General features: G+C 44.9%; 1 protein-coding gene across 7 annotated transcripts in view; it reads left to right on the top strand.

Annotated features, from left to right (window-relative positions):
• ANKS1A (ankyrin repeat and sterile alpha motif domain containing 1A) overlaps positions 1-19,025 on the top strand; it is a 167,238-nt gene that overhangs the window by 32,288 nt on the left and 115,925 nt on the right. For 5 of the 7 annotated variants that reach the window (XR_014230171.1, XM_082330161.1, XM_082330158.1 and 2 more), the window contains 7 exons: positions 4,969-5,265; positions 5,950-6,025; positions 6,322-6,423; positions 7,729-7,824; positions 7,935-8,131; positions 9,943-10,035; positions 13,960-14,077. Coding sequence is in view for 6 of the 7 variants with exons in the window: in XM_082330161.1 (XP_082186287.1) it covers positions 4,969-5,265; positions 5,950-6,025; positions 6,322-6,423; positions 7,729-7,824; positions 7,935-8,131; positions 9,943-10,035; positions 13,960-14,077 (979 nt within the window). In the remaining variant the exon portion in view is untranslated. Of the gene's footprint in view, positions 1-336; positions 422-4,245; positions 4,315-4,968; positions 5,266-5,949; positions 6,026-6,321; positions 6,424-7,728; positions 7,825-7,934; positions 8,132-9,942; positions 10,036-13,959; positions 14,078-19,025 lie in introns of those variants that run through there. The other 2 variants (XM_082330162.1, XM_082330164.1) reach the window with 2 other exon arrangements.

The following is a 19,025-nucleotide window of genomic DNA, read 5'->3' as shown; positions in this document are numbered from 1 at the left end:
TGGCTTCCAGCCAATTATTTTGGATCCAGCCACCCATGGCAGATTTCTGTCTCTCGAAGTTTAGTTAAAACTTTCACTCTGCTTGATCTGCCGTACCTTAAAAACACACATTCGAAGTTCCTGAGCTTGCTAACCGCTGGGAATTACGTTTGTTTTTGCAGACTTTTATTTCAGGAAATACTCTACTGCGTACCCCTTTAAGCACAAATATATTTACTTGAAGCTGATCCGTATCAGTGATTTTTACAAAAAAACAGATGGGAATTTTACAACAACGAATGTCTTCTTTGGAAACATCATAGTCAAGCAGTTCAGTTGCCTGAGAGGAGCTTTCTAAAACATCGTCAATAACAGAGTAAAATCTTACACACTCCAGCATTAAAATGTTGAATGAAGAACGAAAGTAAAGATGAAATATACAGTGAGCTCACTTTCTTGTGGATTTCTGTTTACGAAGTATTCTAATTTGGATTTTATATTTTTGACAAGTGCATTATTTTAACCTCTCAGTTCAGTTTTCAAGATGGCTATAGCGCTCTCGAGAACAAGGCTAGTGCTTTTGAAATCTTTGCCTTTGTTTTAAGGAGAGAGGTATGATTTATAGACAACCTGTTAGGTTCATCGCAAGTTCTGACCAGCTTTCCGCCAGTTTCTGACCAGGTTTGATGAAGAGCATGTGGAATCTTACCTGTCATGCAAACCTTGATGTTTTCTCAAATAGCCTGGCTGCAGGTAGGAGAACCACAAAAAGTCCAGGTGCAAAGTGTAAGAGTCCTTGCTTAGTTAGTGCTTCCAGCTTCTCAGCTACCATGCAGAATGGGCTGTCATACAGAAATGATTGAAGCGAGATTTCATCTTTCCAAACATTTTTGGATATTTAGAAGAGGGGGGGAAAGCATTTATATAAGGCTGGACTACAATTTAACATCCTCTTGAGGAAGAGATAAGAAAGCCCGAAGCTTCTTGCTCTCCTAAAAGTTAAAGAAATAGTTAACAGCTTCTTTTTATGCCCTTCCTTTTCAACATCTTTTGTTCAGTAGGAGGTCCCTGCAATATGTCTGATACAGGCCTGAAGGACTTCTGAAAAGCAAATGATAGAAGCAAAGTTAAGAGATTGAGCAGCAACTTTCCTTCAGTAACTCCTGCTATCTTGAATTTGATTATTTAATCTGTATGAAGGAACCAACCAGTTGAGCACAGCCAAAGCAGAAAAAGCTGTCACATAGCTCAGGTTTGTGCACTGCACAAACTACCCTTGTCTTTTTTAATTGGAAGCAAATGAATCATGCAGATTGGGTTTAAAGTGCTATAAATCTAAATGGGCTGCTGAGAAAAGTGGAAGCCTACCATCTGGAGCCTGCAAATGAAATCGGGCAGTGAACCTACCCACAGAGCTCCCAAAAGCTTGTTGGACATATGGGAATCTTTTTGTTTGTTTGTTTGTTGTTTCTGAAATGTTTGGCATTGTTGGGCACCTGTAGGAAGGAAGGAGGCCTGTTCATCCTTACTCTGCTCCTGGCAGTGCCGTGTAGGCACTTTTGTGCTGCAAAAGGAGGGAAGGAGATGGTACAACTGACTGGGCAGCTCCAGCCAGCTCTTCTGGCCTGCTTTGTGCCCGAGGTTGTGCTGTGCCTTGGGTCTCACCTCCTGGTGAAGTTTGGATTTTAACGTTTCGGGTTTTTTTCTTTCATTTTGGCCTGCCTTTAACTGAAAGTTCATGGAGTGGATGACAGCAGGATATACCTGTTCTGTGCTTTAGGATCAGTTGTGTCACTGGAGCAGCAAAATAGCAGGTTTTTAATAGGGCGAGCCTACGTTCGACTTGCACACACTGACAAAAATCCTACCAAAAAGGGATCTTAGATATAGGTTGGATGGGACTGAAGCGTCACGTGTAGCCTCTTTCCGTAGCCCTGAGGCAGGATCGGGTCTACCTAAACCATTCCTGACCAGTGTTTGTCTAGCAGCTTCTCAAAAACCTCGGAGATGGACAGCTCCATCGTCTCCCTTGGCAGTTTATTCGACCGTTCAAATCTTTGCAGGTTAGAAAGTTAGAAAACTTTCCCTTATTTAAACCAAGTCTCCCTTTCTTCAGTCAAAGCCCTCTTACAGTGTATTAAGATCAGGAGCGCAGACAGATATACTTTAAGGAGTTGTAGATACTCCATTTTATTGTGTGATGAGGAGCATAAGGGCTATGGTATGTGGTATCTAGTTACCAGGGCTTGAAAATTTTGATGGAGCCCATATGAAAGCAGAAGCATTTCTGCTTGTGATCCTGGTTTGTGGTCTGCAGGCAGGCATCATATGAGCCCAGCTTCTCACTCCCAACTGTGAATTGGAGGGGTGCTAGGATTCCTGCAAGAATGCAGCCCCTGGGCCCTGTTGAGTGCTCCATTTTTCTAAGTTTTGAAATTTGAACCCATATGCCTTCTGGCTGCTGGAAAGGAATTTTCTTTTTCCATCTCTGATAAATATGTACGTCTGAGCGCTCATGCTCATTGTTCAGGCTCCGCTCTGGTTTGTTCTTGGAGAGGTGACGCAGGGAAGGGAGGCAAACTCCCTTGCCCGGAACGGCTCTGGCATTTTTGGCTACTCAAAGCTCTCCTAAAATGGAGGCAATAAAGACTTATGCAATAGTGGGAGTTTCCAGTACACAGTCTGAGATGGGGAAAGACTTGCTGTAATGATTCAGGGAAGGTTACCACCTGGTGATCTCTGTTGCAGGAGGCAAGTCTGGGGATTTCATCCTGAGTGTCAGAGCCTGACCTGCTTAAAGATAATTAGACTAAATTGCAGTGAAGATGGGGGAAGTCTTCAACAATTATGTTATTAAAGGATGTTATGTTCCCATTTCTGAGCTGTCAGGCAGGTGTTTGGAGCTGCTGTGTGCTTTAAAGCACCCTTGAGGGATGTGGTCTCTGCCAGGGAGGGATGAGAGGGAGACAGTCCTAGCAGTGGAAATCCTCTGTAGCCAGGGCTAGGGCGGCACGAGCAGCGCATACCCCCCATGGCTCTTTGGCAGATACCCGCTGCTCCGGAGGGACTGGGGTTATCTACTCTTTCTGCAAAAATTGCCGGCAAGCCTCCTTTGTGCTATGGGGCAGGCTGAGGGCCTCGGTCTGGCTGCGTCATGGGCTCACCGATACCTGGGTTCCCTTCACTGTCAAATAAGAATGGTGGTATTTACCGACCTTTTAAATGCCTTGAGACCAGCAGCTTAAGCTGATTGATAGGTGTAATCTCTGTAGTTCTCTATTCTCTCCCTTTCTTACTCTGTATGTGTATTTTATGTGCAGACTTCTTTATTCTACAGTAACTTCTGTCCACTTGTATGTGCCTTCCTTCACCATGGCTGCCTCTGCCACTCCAAGTATAGAGCCTGTTGTTTGACTTTGAACTTCTGTGCTAACAGTGATGCCATGCTTTCCTTATCTTCTTAAATATCTCACTTCTGCATGTGGCTGTTGCTGCTTCCTGCCTCCTTAGTCTTTGCTTTTATGCAAGTTGCAGCTGCAGAGAGCCCCTCCAGAACTCCTCGCTTCCCTTATGCTTCACATGGCTGAAAAATGATGCAAATACCAGATAAAAACAAATGGGAGTTTGCATGCATGACTCCTGTAATCCCTAGAATGACTTAACACGTTAATAGGATTAAAGTACTTGTACAACAGAGCAAGTTCGGCAGCGTGGTTGTGAAATGGTGCAAAATATTGACTGCTCCTACAAGCTGGTATCCAGAAAAGTGCATGTGCTCTCAAAGCAAAAAGGAAGATATTTTGATCAAATTCATTTTCTAAAGTGGTACTTCTGACTCCATCAGCACAAGTACCTTTTCTTTTTTTTTTTTTTTTTTTTTTTAATGGGAACTGTTCTTAAATGACAAATTCAGCCGTGATTGTTTCAGCTAAAGTTGAAGTGTGTAACAGTTTGTACTAAAGTTTTTTGGGTCAAATTGTTAGATAAGTATTTGTTTCTAAAGTCCTTAAACAAAAATCCCTCTGTGTATAACACACAGTATTAAAACTAGAAACTTGAGGTGAATTTAATTTGAGAAAAGGCTCTTTTAAATCTGGCAATGTTCCTATTTTGCACCTGCAAGTGAAATGTGTTAGGTTGCTTGTCTTCCAATGCTTTGCATTGCTGATTTTTAACCTGAGAGATGCTGCATGCATTAATTGGATCTGGCTTTCACTGTGGAGGTGTTCTCTTGTCACTTGGACATCTCTTCCCTCAGTTGACCCAAGACCTTCGCTACGAGGGCTTGTTAGTGGAGTGATCTAATTGCACTGCTTTCTAATTCACAAACTGCATGTAAGTTTATGCACCCTTTCTCTAAACTGGCCAGCTTGCGAGCTTCAGAATTGCAAGGGTGGAATGACTGTTATAATCAGGATAAGTAGGATTTGAAACAATTGAAGTTTAAATCTAAAATGATGGCAATTGAGCTACAGCAGATAGAATTCATGCTGCAGTTTGCCTATCATATATTGCAGCCTTTTATTTTTGTGTCACCCCAAAGTGTGGGATGCTGCCAACAAATAACGGGCTGCTTTCCCCAGGTGCTAGCAGAATTAATGGGAATCCAGATACAGCTTGACAATCCCTTTAACTTTAACATGGTCCCTTGATTTTGACCTCTCTGCTTTGAAAGCAGGCTATTCCATATATAGCACCTATTTCCCATAGAGCAGGTTTCCCATATCTGAGTAAAGCTTATTGTTCTGAATGATTTTGAAGCTTTTACTGGGTGGGTCGGTTGATGAGTTCATGAGGGGATGTCTGTGCTTGGTAAATGGCTAGTGAGATGGTGAAAACATCGCTCCAGGCTCTGTTTTAAACTGAGCTCTCTGCTTCCCAACTGCTTTTTTGTCTTGTTTTTGCATTTAAACTTCAATGGTTTGAGCGAGGCACGGAGCAGCTCTGTTCTCCCCTGTTCTGACGCACTGGCATTTGTGACCCCCCCAGAACAACGACAACGAGACAGCGCTGCACTGCGCTGCGCAGTACGGCCACACAGAGGTGGTGAAGGTCCTTCTGGAGGAGCTGACCGACCCCACCATGCGCAATAACAAGTTTGAGACTCCTCTGGACCTGGCTGCGCTCTATGGGAGGCTGGAAGTCGTGAAGATGCTCTTGAACGCTCACCCCAATCTTTTAAGCTGCAACACTAAGAAACACACTCCCCTGCACTTGGCAGCTAGGAATGGTCACAAAACTGTAGTCCATGTCCTCCTGGATGCTGGCATGGATAGCAACTATCAGGTATCTACTGTGCCTGTGTATGCAGGGCTGGTCTGATTGCTGGGGGGTGGAGAAGCCCTGTAGTGACGATACAGAGAGCTCCACCTAACCCTCCTCCTGGAGGGATCATTTATGAAAGATGAGTGATAGCTTTGTTTTCCTCTGGGCTGTTTGTTTAGCTCTTGGTTGCTCTGAGAAGCTGCTCCGAGGGATTCTGGTGCTGTGCATGCTTCACGCCTGCTCGTTAGTTGGACAAAGAGCCCCAGACACATAGCCAGGGAGGGGAAAAAAAAAGCTCTTTTGCCTAAGCTGTTCTGCTCTGCAAAACCATGAGCTCTTGATAGCAATGGAGGCAAACTGTTTCTCTTCCTATCAAGCCACTTGTGAATATGCTGTTTTCACAGCAATAGCTTGTATGTGGTAGTCTTGTCTTTCTTTTTCAGGACATGACTTCTTGCTAAGCTGTAGAAAATCCTTTCTTGGTCTCTAACCTGGGCCCACATGTCTCTCTGAAGAGACCATCCCATTTTCCGTTCCAAATTCTCAGCGTTGTAGTAATAGTGATAGTTTGTCCTCAGTTGTAGATATTGTTGCCCACACTTTGTATATGGTGCTGTATATTTATGCTTCTGTAACTTTCTAAAACATGCGTCCATCACCATTCCTCACTGTCTAGCTTCATGCTATTTTCCATTTAATTTGCAGACTGAAAAAGGCAGTGCTTTGCACGAAGCTGCTTTGTTTGGCAAGACAGATGTGGTACAAATATTGCTGGCTGCAGGTGAGAGAATGTTCCCCTTTTGAAGCAATAACATGGTGAGCCCTTCATCCAGAACTTGAGGAAACGCCTTTTTAGTGGCAGCATGTTGCTCCAAATAGCTATCAAAGTGTTGTTCCTTGAAGAGGGTTATAGGAGAGGTTATCTCTTGGTGTTTGGCTTTAAATCTGCTTCTCTAGAGCAATTATCTTCCCCCCCAGTGATGATCATAAATGTGAGCTCTAACTTCATTAAAGGCATGAATTTGCATATAGTTTGAAAATATTCTTGCTTTTGCCTTCTCTACATCTATACCGTAGGTATTGATGTGAACATAAAGGATAACAGAGGCCTGACAGCTCTGGATATTGTGAGGGAGCTTCCTTCTCAGAAAAGCCAACACATAGCAGCTCTCATCGAAGGTGAGTGGTATAGCTCTGTGTGTGGGCAGGAGGGAAAGGTTTGGGGTGATAATTGTGCCAGTGCAAGTACAGGATTTTGTTCTCTAGTCCTGGAAAGTGCTGAAAGCAAAGCAGCCTCAGGCCAGGCCCCTTGATGAGAATCTTACAGGTGTTGGAAAGAATGATGCTTAAATGCTCGGGTGAGCTGTCTTCAGAGCAAGTGTTTGCAGGGGGACTTCTGGGGGGGATTTAGGGGGATTAGCTCCTTTGCTGAAGGAGTGTGGCATGACTTTTACAGTTTAAATGGGCTTAATTGAGCTTTGTTTAACTCACTTTAGAAGTTAATTAAAATTAAGGATAGCCTAAATCTGCTTGCAAAATGCAAAGTAATAGCTTTAGAAATGGTTTTGGATTAATTATCCTTTATGTGTCTGTGTAGGCAAATAGTCATCCATGGATCTTACATCCTACTCCTCACTTCATTGTGAAGCTTGGGCATGGATTTTGCAGATGAGATTTACAGAAAAGGCCTGGATTACTTGTGGTTTATAAAGGAGCTTGGCCCATTGTGCCTGTCCAAGTTAGGGAATGAAATGTGGCATCTTAGCTAAATTCATACCTTGTAATTATGCTGTCTCAATTTCCTCTCAGCTGTGGGGAGAAAGATCAGAAGCGTATGCAACTGGTGTGCATTATTCATGCTTAGCATTTGAGAGCTTTACAGGTTCAAAGCACTTTGCAGACTTTTAATTAAGCTTTGCCTGTGAGGCTGGTAGGTATTATCTCTATTCTGAAACTGAAGACAAAGATGAGCTTTAACACTAAAGTTCTTGCAGGTAAATGCTGTTCGCTTGCTCCTGTAAGTGAGCTAGCTGCATGAGATGTTGCTGTCTGACTTTATTCACATAAGCTTAATGTTTCTGGCTCTTCCTGGGGTTAGGGGACCACAGCTAGAATTGGTTTCTCTGCTGTCTTATGACTCCAGAAGACCAGACAGCATCTCTGTTTAGTGATGTAGCTTGTGTCTACAGCATGAAGTAATCTGCTCCATGACATCGTGTCCATACAGGAACTTTGCAGCTTTGTGATTAAAGACTCTGTAAAAGTTCAAAGAACCATCCTTAACCTTGTGCATGTGATTCAAGAGGCTGCCTGCTTCTATTTTGGGATCTGAGCTGCAAGTTTTAATAACGTACTTTGGTTATTTTTTGGAGACTTAATAAGCTGACAGTTGGCCTTCCATCCACAAGGGAGGAGTACCATATGCTGAAGTGGATGTAAAACTAAATTGGCATGAACTGACCCTGTCGCCCCACCTCATTGCAGATTACACAATTGGGAAGAAAAGTGCCAAAGCCGCAGAGAAGACTGTTCAAGCACCACTTGTTCCAGCTGCTGATCCTGTGTGCCGGATATCTCAGGGTAGGCTTCCATGCAACATGGCAGTCACTAGCACTGTCCTTCCTGCAACTGATGACTTTCCAAGGGCAGAAGCCCCAAGTGATGCTCTTGTCTCTCTCTTCCTCTCACAGGTGATGTGGAGAAAGCAGTTACAGAACTGATCATAGATTTTGATGTGAACCCAGAAAAGGAGAGCCCGTATGAAGCTTTATACAATGCAACATCCTGCCACTCCCTGGACAGCCTTGCCAGTGGGAGATCTTCAGATCGAGAGTCTGTGAATAAGGAAGCGGAATCAACTGGTCTCAAAGCAGCAGGAGTCAGGCCTGTATGTAGCTATGTGTGTTCGTCTCTGCTTGCCTTAGAAAGATAGGTAACTTACCTCTATTTTCATGATTTTGCAGCAGGCTGCCAATCCCTCAGCTTGAGGAACTCTTTAAACCCACCCCTGGCATTGATTAGAGCAGGCAGGTACCTCTCCTTTTCACTGGCCTGTTCACATAACCTTCTTTGCATTGCCCGCGAGTAGCCACTTCTACATGCCTGATTTTCACCTAGCGTTTTATCCTTCTGTTTTCTGGCAATTGAATACTGGTGCCTGTGAATTTTGGTTTGTCAGGGCGTTGCACTTAGGTGAAGGGCTAACTTCTTGTCTAGAAGAAAGCTTTGGAAACTTTTGTGTGGAGCATTTTTCTCATCTCTCTTGCTCTCTGCTTTGCCCAAGAGAAGGCTCTCAAGAAATTATCTTTAAGAATATCCTGTCAGAAACTAGTTGGCAGTGGAAACTTTTTTTTTGTGTATTACTTGCAGAAATCTGTAGAGGGTACTCAAGGCTTTACAAGGCAATGCAAGGCTCCTGGAACTGTCTCCAAAGAAGTCTTCCTCACCTTCTGTTAGTTGCATCTGCTGCCCCCTTAGCAATCGGTGGCAACGCTGCTATGGGGCAGATGGGATGCTGGCCTTGCAGCATGCTGTGTCAGCTTCAGGGTTTGTTTTCTGGTTGGTTTTACAAAGCCTGCTCCATGGATGTATTTTTGGACAAAAGGCAAAGCAGCAATGAACAATTAAACTGCTGGTGGTACTGTAACCATGCTTCCTCTCTCTCTGCAAAGAGGTGCACCCTTTTTCCTGTACTATGAGCAAATATAGTAGAAATGAGACAAGAGCTTTAGAAGACTGACATTTCAGCCAGATCTCTCTCTCAGGTATGCAGTGCAAGAGGCACTATCCTGTTACTAACTGAATCTTGATGGCTTATATCCATCTATGTACTGAAAAGATGAGAGGCTGAACTGCAGCGAAAAGGGAGAAGAAAGAGGGACGTGCTCCAGGAGCTTGCTGGAGTTTCTCCCAAAACTTGCTTGAGTTTTCTGGAGCGAGCGGTTCACCTCTGCCGTCTTTCCCTTTGCCATTAGATGGAGCTGTTGCAGGCAGGAGATGACCTGGAGATGTGTTTAAGCTCTGCGTCGAGGCAGGGCAGCGCAGCTCCAACTGCCCACAGGCAAGCTTGGGGTATTTGAGGAATGCAGTGCAGCATTGTCCCTTGATCTCTAGGGTTTTCCACTATAAAAGGTGCCTCTGGAATCAGTTATTCCTGTTACTGTTTCATTGACACAAGCGATGAGTCTTCCTTTTCTATCCATTTGCATGAGTTCATTACTGACCTTCACAGTGAAATGCTGTGCCATTGAGGTTACCAGTCTGGGTCTGAATGAACTGGCGTAAGTAACGAAGCAATAAACCTGTGTACACAGCACCTTCCACCTGAGCAGTTTTATTCTCCTGAAAGCATAGTTGGTGCTCACGTGGGTTGGAGCTGGCCTTGTGCAGTGTTACTGCTGCGGAGCAGAGGTGGGTGGTCTGCGTTATCAATAGCAGTCCATCCACAGGACTGCAGTACCGTGAATCTGCAGAAAGGCCTCTCCACCCGAATAGGTATCCTGCTGGAGAGGAACAGGAGGAAAGGCAGCAACCGTTGCCAAGCTCTGTGCTGTTAGGACTGAACTTCTACTCCACCCAGGTTAATCTGAGGATGTCCTTACCATGCTGCATTCACAGCAGCATGGATGTAGTGTTGGTGGAAGCAGAAGTGGACATGCTTTAACACAACGCAGCTGACAGTGGTTTTTTAAACTGTAGAGAGAACGTCCGCCCCCACCTGCCAAGCCTCCACCTGATGAAGAGGAGGATCAGCACGTGGAGAAGAAGATAGGCCATGGTGCTTCCTGTGAGGTATGTGGGGCTTGATCTGGGATGTTTTATACAAATGTGGTTTAAAGAACAGTTTTAGTAATGTGGGAGGAGCCAACTATGATATTGCCTCTCTTGCAAGTCAGGTTGTGAACGTAAAGTTTTCTTTCACTCCAGCATTGCTTCTGCCACTTGCCATGGGAATTTCCTTTGTGCGGTTCTTCCAGGGCACCTCTGTGTTGACCTTCAGCCTTACTTTCCTATTCTTGGCTGGGAATTCCCTTAGGAAGAGATTTTTCTGAATCACGTTGCAATGTGGACTGTTGCCCACTTGTAATGATCCCACCAAATGCATTTTCACTTGAGCCTGAAACCCAGAGGGCGTCGCTTCCTGCTTCCTCTTAGCTTCCAGCTGTGGAGGAGATGCGTGGGCTTGTGGGTCCCACTGATGTGAACGGGGATCAGGGGCTTGAATTCAGCCAAGAATCTGGCCCAGCATATGTTAAAACTGTCTTCTGCAGAGGTCAATGTGTGAGCTGCTTTTTGATGAAAGTAAAGCTCTCCTGTTCTGCATTGTTGCTCCTGGGTTTCCTATTGCTCACTTTTATTCACCTGCCTGTGAACCTCTGACGTGAGGGCTCTCCGGGAGACCTGTGTATGGGGGTGTGTGAAACCACAAATGTGTCTTGGCAACTTCTGCTGACACTCAGGAAAATCTTCAAAGCAAAAACAAGTCTTGTGGATTTCCTTGATTTTCCAAATGCAGTAGGTTGTATGTAAAACAAGTGGAGTGTGTGCTGCCTCTAGCTTTTGGAACAGACTCCAGTTCACCAGATGCTTTGCTTTGAATGTGTTGATCTGCTGAAGTTCCTACAAGGCATAAATGTGATCTGTTTTCTGAAGTATGTCAAGTCTACACGAGACAGGAGTAAACATTATTGGCTTTAATAGAACTGACTTTTTATAGAGAGAGTAAAGCTCCAAACAGTGCATAAACAGTAAAATTGAAATGTGAAATTGTGGACTGATCCCTCCACTGCTGTTAAAATGGTTTTGCAGCGTGTGATAACCAGTCCCATGGCTGGCTCTGGGCAGAGGAGAGCTGAGTAGCAGGTCATGGCATAATTGGAAAGCAGAACTTGTTTATGGTGATAAACATGAGGGAGAGAAACGTGCATTGACTGCTCCTGCTGAGTTATCTTGCCATATTTAATTATAAAACACCTGCTGTGTTGTCCTGACATTAACAGCTTTGGAAACATGATCCATTAAAGGAAATCTTGCTGGCAAATAGACTTGTACACAAAGTGACTTGCTGGGGAGATCTTGATTTGCAATCAATTTCATTGATATAGCTTACAGGCAGCGTGTGTTGCTGCCTGGAAGTGACCTTCCAGATGTACCAATAAGGCAGTTTTGGGTCTGATTCTTTTTCTTTGCTTGCTACTTCTGGGGTACTCTCCTTTTCTGACTCTTGCCCGTTACTTATCATCTCAGTACATGTTCTGTCTGGGTTGGGCAGGCGTGAACAGGAATACGCTTAGGGAATGCTGCGAATGTGTTGGAGCAGCATCCTGATCTGCCATCCTCCAGACCTGCTCTCCTATTAGAGCCAGGACAGTTAGTCATTGAATACTCTGGGGTTGGGCCAAACTCTAGTTTCAAAAGTAGTCTTTTTATTCCATTGCCAAGATGGGGCTATCAGTCAAAGCAGATGTGCATAAACAAGAAACTTTTAACTTTCATCATGGAAAAACGTTAGTACAAACAGGCAAAAGAGCTGATTGTTTGGAGGTGCTCGAGTGCCTTCTTTCACTATCTGCAGAAACCTTCTGGGCTTGTAGCTGAATAAGAGCCTGCGTTGTCAAATTAAACTTCAGTTCCATTTGTTTACTACACATCTTTGAAAGGGAAGTGCAGACAAAAGACAAGGCGCCATGACTGTTCCAGCAGTTTGGTCTGCAGTTCTGGTGGGGGAGGAGAGAGAAACGACATGAGTTACCCTTTAAAAAGTCTTTCAAAGTTCACTGCTGTGGATTAAGTACACTTCAAAGAGCATATGCATTATTAACAACATCTTATTTTAGGGCTTTGCTAATAGTGAATATTTATACATGCTAACCAACATGTATAAATAAATGAAAGATGAATTGGAAGAAAGTTTTATTTGATTTTGTTACTCCTGGTTGCAGAGCCTACAGAGCAAGCACAGTTCTCCAGCAAACAATGGTCTTCACTTTGAGTGAATTTGAACCTGAAACTCTATTTAATAAAGCTTGTAAGGATGAGAGATGGAAAAAATAGCGTAACCAGGCCTATAAATGCATGCACAGAAGTTTACAAGGCAAAAACTGAATTGTGTGCTGCTAAGGAGCTACCGCCTTCGAATGCATTCAGTGCATTTGAAAGAGTACGGCACAATAATCATCATCTGCAGGAGTCGTGGGAGTGTACTAATGCCTGGCTTGAGGTCCAGGCTACAACTGTTATGACAGGCTACTGCTGTGCAGTATTTTTCCAAGATCTCTGGCGAGAGCCTGTTACCTGCTGTTATGGTCTGATGTTTTTGTGCCACCATCTGGTCAGAATTTTTTTCCTTGATTTGCTCATTATGAGCTCCTTCACCTGAAAAGGAGCAGGTCTGCCTGACAGCTCATGCCTGAAGCAGGTAGAATAATACTTTCTTTGCTGGGCATGGCCCATTTCCTCCCATTGAGAAAGTTGATTTAAAAGTCAGCTGGGCTTATGCAGAAACAGTACACAGATGCAGGACTCCTGTCTGTGCTGCTGACTCCTTGGTGTCTTTCCAAGACTCCCTAAGCTTCCAGAGGTCCTGGCTAGATTGCAGTCGGGTAGGTACCTATTTGCCCTTGAAGCAACTTTGATGCTTTCACTTTGGGGAAGAAATTTGAGGTGGTGCTTAGTCTGCTGTCTAGACAGTGGCAGTTCCAAGAGTCTGTGAGCAGTATGAGAGCCCTCCTTGGAGGGATGTTTTGTTCAGACCTGTTCTTCCCTGTCCTGGCAGCGCGTATGGATCACTTGCTTTCTGGCTTGGGTTTGACCCACCACGGTTGGCTGTAGGCACACATGGCTCCTGGGACAGGGTTGCATCAACCTGCCAGGGTCTGGCCAGGAGATGGTGCTGAAAGGCAGCTGACCATGCAGACAAGAGTGCCTTGAAGCCCAGTTTAGCCCCATTAGCACTGGGATGGCACACATGGCTCTCGAAGGATGTCGAATGCCTGTCATCCTGGGCATTGAGGTAGACCAACATGTGTGAGTCTGCAGCAAGAGTCATTTGGATGCTGCATCAAGACCACATCCCTGCACTTGGATGGTGGCTTTCCAGAGCAGCTTGCTGGAGGATCTGCCAGTATTACAAACAAGCTCTAATCAGAGGCTTTGGGGGATTTAAATGAGCACAATTGCTGCTGCACATCCTGAGGTTAAACTGAGTTTTTATACAGTGTTGCCTGAGGGCTCTTTAGTCCTAAATACATGGTGCATTCTGAGATTAGAAATGCTAGGTCTGACACTTCTGAGAAGGTGGCAGGGATTTGGGCTTTTTTTTTCTAGCCATGTCCTATAGGGCCAGTAACTAAATAGTGAATGACGATGCAAATTCCAGTAGCAACAGTAACTCTGAGTTGGGATGAACACGAATAATGGTCTCAGCTCTTTTTTCCCCCTCCAGGCTGTCTGCTGGACCTTGCGCAGTGAATCAGTTGGTCAGTGGTAGAAAGCTGTCAGCAGCCTTAAATACTAGAAAATAAAGGGGGCTTGGGAGGGATTTTTTGAAGGGGGGAAGGGAGGAAGGGAGCATTACATTTTGGATCACACTCCACAGCGAAGGTGTTGCCTCTGCCAATTCCTTGCTTAAACCATGGCATAAAGAGGCCTTGTGCTTTATTGCTGGGGTAAATAGCATTGCTTTGTGGAACACTACATTATGCTGTTTTTCATTAGGCCTCTGTTGCACGAGGAAAGAGCAGGGGAAGTGGAGCTGAGGAAGAGGAACACCCTTACGAGCTGTTGCTTACAGCAGAAACTAAAAAGCCTGTTGTGGTGGATAGGAAAACAAAAGGTAAGTGACCATCCAAAAACCAGCACTGTTTGCTTAGATGCATTTAAGGAGAACACAGAGGGCAGAGAGTAACTGGAATAATTAAACTCTTTGTTGGGTGGGGCGGCTGGGGTCTGGATTGCAATTGTTTTGTTTCCTGGTAATCTTCACTTTTATAAAGGAGAGGTCTAAACGTTCCTGTACAAAACGTACATGGAGGAAGGGCAACTCTGCTATTTTGACAACTAAGAGATTGCAAGGACCTACTCTGTTAACTTAGAAAATAAACAAATCTTGTGCACAGTCAAGTAAATGCAGAGGGGTGGAAGGCTGTGTTATGTTGTTACAAGTGAGATGAACCAATGCAAGCATTTAAATGAGCCATATTCTTCATCCAGCTGAATTTAAAGACCTGCTGGCATTGCATGTTTATATTGGCAGATGATTGTCCCTGCTATCCTGGTCTTAAAATCAACATCCCGCTGTGTATTAAAGCTCATTTGAGATGTAAACTAACAAAGGAGAAAAACAAACGTGTAGAGCAAGCCCCTTTCTAGAACGGACTGAAAATCCACCATATAGCCAGGTTAAGCATCAAACTAGTCTCTCTTCTCCCAGAGGGACTTCTGTGCTTTACAAAGGATCTGGGAACACCTTGTCTCTTGTGTTTGGCTATTGCTGGGCTTTTTGGCTTTCCTTCAACAACAACAACAAAAGATTTGTTTGGAGGAAAAATGTCTCTTGCTTTATTGAAAAGTCCTGAGCAGGAGTTTGGAAGGATTTAGTTTGGACTCTAAACCTGGAAACCATCTCACTGTGAGGATGAACAGAGGATAATGAGGACTTGATGTGATGCCTCACTGACTGCCCTGTAAGACCTGCAGGTTTTTTTTTTTCCTTCTTGCAGCATGATAGCTTTCATTCCTTGAGTCCTGCCGCACTCCTAGCTTGTATAGGGTGGCACAAGAGGTCATTGTTTTCCCACCAGCATTTGCCAAAGCCACTTGCTGCCAGAGGCAAAGTTAGGATGCTTTTCAGGTTGGTGCTTTGTGGTCTCGGCCAGGAATAGTCCTTGCGCGACAGCCATTGAACCAGAAGCTTTCAAGCTATCTTTTCAGTGTGCAGCTATTGCTGGTTATTCAAGTGTGAGCTATTCCCGACTGCTTTGCTCCTTTCTCTGGCTACCATGTCTAGGCTTGATTAATATGAGTAAAGGTGTGTCGTAATTATGTGTCAGATTACAATAAAATCTCAAAGTAATGCATCTGCTTGTTCTTGATGGAAATCTCTTCCCCTGAACACCCAAAGACGTTGGTATTGCAGGCCCTCAAAGCCCCATTTCAGGGAGAGGTTGCAGGAAGCATCTTTAGCCTATTAAGGATCCAGAGCAGAGTCCTGTCTTTTAATGTACAGCTAGAAAGACAGTAGCTGTGACTTCAGGGTTTGCAGTCTATGGAAAGTGTTACTGTGTTTGTAACAAACCTATGAGCCCTTTCCACTGATGTGGTCGGAGAAATACAGGGATGCAGTTGGGTTTCCTCGTCTTCCAGGACTTGTTCACTCTTTTAAATGCAATTAGCATGATGACTAATGCAGTGGAGCCTTTGATCTGGGGGAGGTGAAGAGCTGCTCCTAGGGGAAAGGGGCCCAGCCGATGTCTTTCTCATCTCTTGCATTTCTTAAGCTTGCCAGGGCCATCTCCCATTGCTCTTTGTGGTGGACCTGGAGAAAGGGCCACAACTGTTTGTCCCCCTTCTCCAGAGGGTACCAGCTGTTTTCCAGGACATCTCGGAGTGCTCCCTGTGGCACAACTGCACATGTGGCAGTGTCCCCAGCTGGCAGCTCTCCCTATGCTGCAGGAGCAACTGAGCTTTGGCAGGGCCCCATGCCATCCTTCACCTGCTGCTTGTCCTCTCGGGGACTGCCACCTTCTCAGCCCTATTAGGAAATGAGGCACTGACTGGTTTTTGTCTTTAGCGCTGACTATTTTGTGTTGTTCACCCTTGCTTTCTCTCACCGCATTACAGGTTGCTTCTTTCTCCACACGAGTTTCATAACTGCTCTGGAAGGGTGGGTCAGCTTTGGAATCTGCTTTATTATACTGGGAACAAAAGGAAGTGTTTCTGGCTTTTGCAGTAGTTGGGGTCAGGTGCCAGAAGGGCATGTGGAAGCAGATGTAGCTAAGTATGAAATGTGAGGTATATGCTGATGGGGGGGCAGAAGATGCATTTAGGGAGTAGCAGACTCATTTCAGTAAAACGTTAAACAAGGGCCAAGTGAGGGACCAAAGCTTTAATTGGGGTGTTGGAGAATTTTCCCACCTCTGGATCAGAAGGGTCCTGGAGCATCAGAGGCAGCAGCTCAATCCCAAGACAAGCAGCAGGCTGAAGCATGGCTTTGAATTGCTTCTTGGCCCTTGATCTGAGAGGCTGGGCTTCTAGATGTTACTTGATGAGTTCTGGAGGAGCCTTTGGTCAGAAGAGAAGGACTCTGATTCTTGCAGGCTACTGAGAAGGGCTTTTCAGGGCAGCTGAAAGGCTGAATTTCAGGCACGCCGTTTTTAATGGTGCCTTTCATATGTGATAGCTGCCTTTGTTCCTGTTGCTGCAAGTTGTCTTGTATTCAGTGACTAGATGAATGTGGTATTATCTGCCTGGCTTTGGTTGCCTTTTGTGTATGTTACAGCAGTTTGCTGTCACATGCTGGAGCACTAGGAAAAGTTGGCTTAATGTTTTGGGCAGAGTATCAGAAGTGGTTTGAGCCAAATGCTTTCCCATCCCCTTTGGGAAGGAAACTATGTGCAATCGCATGCATGAAGTCAGGGCATTTAGACCTCGTAACGGGACTTGTAAATAGGCCAAGAGTGGCAAACTGACCAGGAGGAGACTGTACAACTCCTGCTGTGTTCAGAGAGACCTGATGGAGGGTGAATGTGGAAAATACTTCTGAGTTTTGATGTCTGTCTTGCCTCTCAGGAGAGTCATCCGCAAGTGCTGACAGTAACCAGCTGCAGGTAGGACTGACTTGGTTCCTTCTGATAGTTATTAAAAACTGATTTGTTGAGGTTCTGCTGTGGTGCTTCCATAGGAAGCCCAGCTTGAAGTCTGCTTTTCCCTTCCTCCTGCTGGAGTTTTTCTTTATGGTTGTACTGGCTCAACCAGATGTATGGCTGTGCTCTAAACCAGATATCTGACCCAATGATGAAAGATAAAACATGCTGCTGAGAGATTTAAAGAAAATATCTTTTCACAGAGCTAGAGTATGGCTACAGAAGCAGTGGGGTGAGTATCACTATAGGGAATCTATGGGGACATGTGGGTTTTAAAAACAAAGGTTGGAAGGGACAGAAACCTCTTGGTTTGCCATGAGATGAATGATAGTGTAGAACCACAGCCTGCATATCCTCCCTTAGTTTTATCATGGCTGGAAGACAGACCCTTTTCCCCGTGTCTTAGGTCCAAGCCTGCATTTCTGCTGTCATGATGTATTTAGAAGCTTCTGTGCAGAGTCATGTTAGTGATCTCTCTAAGCAACTAGGGCAGTGTTTTATTGCCCTTTCTTAAAAGGGGAATAGGGGAGGGAATGCAAATGAGCACAAGTTCAGGTAGCTTTTGGAGGATAAACTCTGTCCAAAATGACCGAGCTTGATGAGACTAATGCAGGAGCGTACTGTATATTTCTGAGTTTCACATGCAGTCCCTTGCTGTGTAAATGAGCCTTTGTTTTAGTTTTACTGCAGTTGAAGGTTATTTTTGCACCTCTAAAGTAGCACCCTAAAGGCTAGCTTCCCTCTCTTCTCTGGCCTTCTGTGCCACAGGAGATAGATTTGCATGTTCCTCACTTGACAAATTCTGGCATGATGTGGTATTGGGAACCTTTTCTATATGAAAGCTAGAGGCTAGCATATGCCCTTGCTGGTTTTAAGGTTAGGGAGCCTGAGCAAAAAGCAGTTGCAATAACAACTTCATTCTCCTAATCCAGAGGCATGAAACAAATCCTGATGATGATATATAGGGAAAGAAATTTGATCGAGGCGGGGCAGTTGCAGCTTAGTGTTATGAGTTTAGGGAAGTGCTTCGTATCTGGAATCATCAGGCTGCTGGCAAGGAAGCTCTTAATTGAATCCTCCCTGGGAAGCAGACAGTCTGTACCCAGAAAGGGGTTCCTGTTCCCATTAGGTGTTGGAAGTTCCTCCTGTCGGCGAAACCTGCAGCAGGCATTGGCTGAAGAAGTCAGGACCAGTCAGATGCCTGTGCTTGGGTGTAAAATCAGCGAAGGGAGTTGGACAGAAGTCCCTGTGTTAAGGACGACTCCCTTTCTGAGTTAAAAGGTGTAACTGAAGGAGGATGCTTTCAGACCCTTGAAGTGCAGCAGATGGATAGAACTGGGGTGTCTCTGCTTTTCTAGCACCTGAATATTATTTTCCCCTTCTCCAAATTCACTACACCCTTGAAAAATGAGTACTGTTCATCTCTTTGCCATGAGAAAAGTGATCAGCACATGAGCTGAATCATGTCAGTAACCTATCCCAAAAAGAGAGGCCTTCCCGAGATGGCCAGTGACTGTTCTGGCCTCTCTGCTAGCCGTCCTGAGGCACCTTTAGTTGAAACCCCAAAAGGTAAGGCCTGGGGAACCCTCGGTGTTCCTGCCATGTGCACCTCAATGATAAAAAGGAGCGAGATGACTCTTTCCTTCCTACATGAGTTCTGTCTGCACCTTTCAGGGCAGGCTCTGAAATGTCTCCTTCAAGATGTTCCTCACATCTTCTGAGCAAGGACTGTTGCCCTTGCTTCATCCCTTCCTTCCCTGGCAGCTGCCTTGTATTTCAAAGTCCTTCATCGGCTCGGGGATGAATGGGGGCTGTGATTTCTCTTCAACAGGAGCCCTTTTGTGAGTCTCTGGAGCTGGATTTGGAGCGCTTTGTTCTGGCTGGACCCAAGTATTCCAGCACATGGCATAAACTTTCACC

The sequence above is a fragment of the Platalea leucorodia genome (assembly GCF_965183815.1).
Source record: "Platalea leucorodia genome assembly, chromosome: 19".
Lineage (NCBI taxonomy): Eukaryota > Metazoa > Chordata > Aves > Pelecaniformes > Threskiornithidae > Platalea > Platalea leucorodia.
This window is presented reverse-complemented; position numbering and strand designations above follow the sequence as displayed.